This window comes from Anneissia japonica, unplaced genomic scaffold (assembly GCF_011630105.1).
Source record: "Anneissia japonica isolate Jap-2015-1 unplaced genomic scaffold, ASM1163010v1 scaffold2227_len217889_cov164, whole genome shotgun sequence".
Lineage (NCBI taxonomy): Eukaryota > Metazoa > Echinodermata > Crinoidea > Comatulida > Comatulidae > Anneissia > Anneissia japonica.
The window spans coordinates 89,827-95,447 of record NW_022753565.1 but is presented as its reverse complement, the minus strand read 5'-3'; the positions used below and the strand labels follow the sequence as shown (position 1 = coordinate 95,447).

The 5,621-nt window shown below is 34.9% G+C and overlaps 1 protein-coding gene across 1 annotated transcript in view; it reads right to left on the bottom strand.

The window, feature by feature from the left end:
- LOC117122910 (adhesion G protein-coupled receptor L4-like) overlaps positions 1-5,621 on the bottom strand; it is a 7,680-nt gene that overhangs the window by 600 nt on the left and 1,459 nt on the right. Inside the window, exons 3-10 of the mRNA XM_033268685.1 lie at positions 5,408-5,475; positions 4,685-4,802; positions 4,469-4,566; positions 3,412-3,520; positions 2,541-2,758; positions 2,172-2,238; positions 1,937-2,037; positions 89-257 (exon numbers count right to left, since the gene is read on the bottom strand). Of these exons, the coding sequence (XP_033124576.1) occupies positions 89-257; positions 1,937-2,037; positions 2,172-2,238; positions 2,541-2,758; positions 3,412-3,520; positions 4,469-4,566; positions 4,685-4,802; positions 5,408-5,475 (948 nt within the window). The remainder of the gene's footprint in view (positions 1-88; positions 258-1,936; positions 2,038-2,171; positions 2,239-2,540; positions 2,759-3,411; positions 3,521-4,468; positions 4,567-4,684; positions 4,803-5,407; positions 5,476-5,621) is intronic.

The window sequence follows — 5,621 nt, the reverse complement described above, 5'->3', positions numbered from 1 at the left end:
CCTATTTTAAAACTCCTAGATACGCCACTGGTCAGTTAAATTTCCAAATGCTTTATGATTCATTAGACATGGTAGCCTTTAATATTACCTCTTTGCTGAAGACGCACTGCGTTAACCATATAAAGAAGCCTTGCATCGAATTCAAGATAACGTAGGTGTATTCCATAATTGCTGAATTGTCGAATATGACAATGACGCCGAAGATCCACGAAAGTCCGACAGCTGGTGTAAGGAGCAATATACCACCAAGCATTGTTCTTATGAACAAAAATTAAAAAGTGTTTTAACGTTTATAATTCTTGTTTGTATGACGCTAACAATGTTGGACCTATTATAATTGTCAGTTTATGACACCGACCACAAGGACAACATTATCTAGAACATTATTCAGATTAACGATTGACAACGCTCACTTAAAGGCAGGCCTACTACTTACTGTACATGTTATTACAAGACATACATTGACAACTACAGTAGAACCCCTCCTTTGGGACACCCTTATTCAGGGGACGCCCCTATTAAGGGGACACTTTTCCGTGAAACGAGGAGCAATATATATTTTAACACTACGGCCGACCCCTATTTAGAGGACACCCTTATTAAGGGGACGGGGACGATTTCTGAAGTGTGCCAAATGGTCAAATAACCCCTTTTAAGGGGACTCTTAATTATTTTTATCATTGTATCACAAATACTGCAGTCTGAAAATAAGACAAATTTATTCAACTTCATATTTTAACGCCTTTTGAGAATAAACCAGAATTTACTCTACTGAATCCTTAGAATAAACGTCGGTATAGGCCTACTGAATACTGTGTTACTTCATATAAGCCAATCTTGTAAATTTTGACCCTCAACTATAGGGATTTCGTTTCCTTTGTTTTTCGTATACTTTCATAGAGGATTCTAATACATAGGCCTACCATAACATGCACTATTAATTCTAAGTCGTTACTATTCATGCTACATTCATCCAATAGAATTAAAGCTCAATATTTGAAATAAAAAAGGAATATTTTATTATCTATATCATTTAACTGCGTCATTTCTTTGTAGATAATAACCGCTTCTTTTCCCCTTGTCATTGGGTCCTCATGTTTTAAGTGTTGCTACTGGTAAACATTGCAGGAGTAGGAAACCCCACCAGGTACCTATTTATGTTCCTGTGGCGAGAACCCATGCAGTGATGGTTTGATGAAATTGGAAGGGAATAACATGTACCATACAAGCCTGTATGGTCTACCTACGAGCCCGACAAGACAGGTGATTACAAGTGCACATTACAGGAGAAGCGCATGCAGATAAAGCAACTTGCTCAAGGACACAATCGAAATGTACAGTACAGCGAGGCACTGAAACCCCGACCTCGAGGTTGGGAAACCATACCTTTCCCGCTGTAGAAAACCGCTTCTACATATAAAACTATTGTTTTAATTACATTTGTGCTGATTTCATATTATAAATTAATTGTATTTGCATTGCAAATTGTTGCCATAAATTAGTTCTAATTCTACTTATTTGTGATTCCTTATGTCAATAAAATTAAACAGAATGTATGTCATCGTTGTATGAAAACATGCCAAAAACCCCTATTAAGGTTCTCCCAGGGGACACCCCTACGGGTGATGACATTAATATTTTACAATGAAAATGATGTTTTCTTTTCTGCTAATAAAATAAATATATAAATTTTAAGTCTCATAAAATGTTGATATCCATCACCAATTGAATATAGTACATATTCACTGCCATTACACTGTTTTTAGCTCCGATGTTGAGAAGTTCTAAGTTCCTGCTGAATGAATAGATCTTTTTGTGTATGGGCGGCTATTAAGGCCACTAGAATGTCATCAGAGCTTTCAAGATTACTACGAGAAATAGTTGAATTATTCTGTAATAGCATTAGCAAACTAATATGGATTTCATTTATCTTTACCTGATTCTTTTGAGTTTTTGCATTTCTTCTTCAGATTGGTTCGGCAGTTGTGACTTCTTGAACGCAACGTAGCCAATAACCAGCAACTGTACGAGTACAATCTGTGGAAGTAAAAATGTTGTATAGCATTCTCCTTCATTAGACTTCAAAGATTATGTTTTTGAGGAAACTCCTGAAACATTCATCTAAATATTGATTATTGTATTGTGCTTGAAACAAAAAGCTAAACATTTACCAAAACTATAAGGCACACTGGAGAAATGAAAGCCCAGATGGCACCAGAACGAGTGTCCAACCAGCACCTACAATTGGTTAAAATACAAAATTAATCATTCGGATGGTATAAATGCCTTCAATAAAAGTAAGTAAAAATGACAATAACCAAAATTTATCAAACGATAGTTAAGTTGTTTGAGTAATGCTATTGAAAATGAATGTGTAATCATTATGATATTCAATTTCTCAAGAGAGATCAGCAAAAAAAAACGTACGGTGTTTTGTGGAACTCGGTGGAACTATGCTTTATCGTCTTCATTAATTCAGCTGGCTGTTACATTTTTCATTCATTTATATTCTATTGAAAAAGTGAAATAAATATACTTACCTATCAGATGCGTACTTTCCACTTGTAATACCGATAGTTGCCACGACAACAATGATTGGTCCAATCCAACCACAATACCGACTGTACGAGAATCGCTTTTCATGATTAACAAACGGATGATTAATCTTCATGTATATATCTGTTGACATGATCAGCATCCACGAAAACGCTGCCAAAAAACTGAAGTGCAGGCATCCAGCAAGAAGACTGCAGGCGATCTGAAGACATTTTGATCATTATTGACTGATTTATTATCAGCTTGTAAATCCTATATTAAACTTCGTGTTGTATGTAATTGCATTATGTGTTAGTCGTGAAGATCCATAAATCGCTACAATTATTATTATCATCATACCAACACTATAATCACCATCATCATCTTCATCACACCCTCACAATCAATATCACTATCATCGTCATTATCATCATAATCAACATCATCATTATTACTGTTAATTATCAATAGGTCTATTATGATTTAACGATATTTAAAGGTAAAGGAAAGAGAATAACCCATAACTCACAGCGCTTAATTGCGTGTGGACGTGGTCCGTGACTACTGTAACGCAGACATGTCCACAACCTTCCACAACTACAGGGGCTTAAAAAATGAACCATATCATCGGGGTAACCCCTACTCTGCTTTCTTTATAGTGCACATGAGCCAGATGTGTACACTGGACCTCAATTTTAAGCCTTTATCCCAGAGGACTTGGTTCTACGAACTCGAACCAACGTCGATGTTAAGGGTAGTTAGCGGCACCCCTGCCTTATACCGCTCGGCCACTCGACTCGCCAAATTATTATTATAGCCAATATTTATATTATAATTATTATCTTCTCAATTGAGAAGACATTTATATACCCATACCGGTATATTGTTCAAATCAATTTCCAGCAACAGAAAGAAGAAATTAGCACAGAGTAGAGCAATGACCAAGTGTCGCAAATTTCTGTATCGATGCGATTTTCTTAAATCTCTGAAATCAAAATTAAACACAACACAAATTACTGATGATTGAAGTTTTAACGGACCTATTTAAGGTATTTAAACGTTAAAAGATGGTCTTTAGACTTTCACATTGTCGTTGCTACAGAAAATATTTACAATTTAGACCTACGCTGTTTTTCTTTCTTGCTGGCTTGATTTTCCATCATGTTAACGGAGATTAGCCAAACGCACAAGTCTACTCGAGGTTAGGCGTACGAAATTGGTAAAATGTAGGCCTATCCATCTCCATGGCACAAGACTAGAAGTTAAATAGTATGAAGCCCATGGACATAATTTTGCTTAGCACTAGTGTTGACTTGGTGAATGTGAGATGATCAACTACATTTATTGTTGAGAATGACGCAAAAATGAATAATTCTATAGAAGTAGTAGTAAGTTTCCAGTTATTGTTTTACTGTGCTGACAGCTGGCAGACATTACTTCACTTTGCATTGATCTAAAGGGGGGACTGGTTCGTATCCAGGATTATGCATAAGGGACGGTTTAATATGAGAGCCAGGGTTCAAAGAGGCTCCACCTAGCAGTGGCCTGGGAACGAGCACTCGTAACGATATTGACGGGAGACGAAGCTTTGTGGAGCTGAAGCATCTATAGACGCTAGAATATGGCTTCATAATTTGATTATTTTTTTTAGTGTTTGTGCAAAGCTGGGATGGCTAGGTTTATCAGAGGAAGGTCGTTCGAAAAGGGTGGCTTGGCTGTTTTTGCTAATAGGCCTACTTGATAAACTATCTGCATTGTAAACGTAAGCCGATCTTTGCTATTCCTCAAATCTTAAACAGAAGATATTATAACTGGTCGCGTTAGGCTGTCAGTGGTACTTTGTCAAGTATATATAAAGATTTTTATTGCTGAATTGCTGAATAAATGTAATTTTCTATTAATTAATTTTCTTACTAAATGCAGACTAACTTACTTGAAGCCGCAGATGATAAGGAGAGTTATAATGTGAAAAACAATCGAAATTGCAGCTCCAACGTTTGTAAGAACGGACAAAATCTTGTTCTCATAAATCTATAAAATAATTATAATTAAAATTGTAAGGCTGGATCCAAACAACAAGAGGCAAGGGCTTTGTAGGTCATCTGGAAAATATTAATTTATTAGTATTTAAATGAGCATCAATTCTTGCCTTTTTCGGTTTCATCAGAAGTACGAATGACGTCAAATGGTTGCATTTACATGTCACGCCTCTTACGAAGTAGTCATCATCATAGATCGTCACACAGCCCTCTGTTGACCACATATTTCTGAATTGATAGTGAATATTTTTTATTTTAATACATTATTTTGTGGAGGGTATTAAGAAGGTATTAATGCAAAAACAGAAAATATATTATCTGTTTCCAAATAGTGTTGGTTTTTAGTGGAAGTTTAATTTCTTATTTTATACCAACTTAAAACATGAAAAATATTAAAGCACGTTTAAATATAGACTTGCAAAGATTTATATAGACCAACAAGGTCCACTATAATCACTTCCATAGTTTTGATACTATATTTGATTTGCATCACACACATCATCATAATATTTGTATTTATATTTAATCATTATCAGAATGATTGTTATCATCATCATTATTATTACTGATATTGTTATTTTTATTCAAGACACGTGCCCAACCCCAACCCCGTTTTGCCTATACAATTTAAAATCCCAATGCATATCAATGTTATGTATTGAAATAAGCGCAACTCGATCTATTCTGATAATGTTGTACCCTCACCCCCACCCCATCCCTCCCGTTTGAAAAATTCTGGATCAGCCTCTGTTTTATTAGTATTAATTCTCTCAGTAATGTCATTATCGGATATTAAATTGGCCTATAACATCTAGTACCAACTAACTACTTACGCTGAAGCACTATAGTTTTGTGTAAAATAACATACTGGGGCTTCATACAAGCTTCCTGTTGCTTCAACCTTAAATATTTTGTTTAAAATGAACAAACAAATCAATAGAATTAAAATAAATATTAATTAAAATGCAAAAAAAAAAAAAAAAAAAAAAAAAAAAAAAAAAAACTAGGAAAAAAAAAAAAAAAAAACCAAATAAAACTATTTTTCAG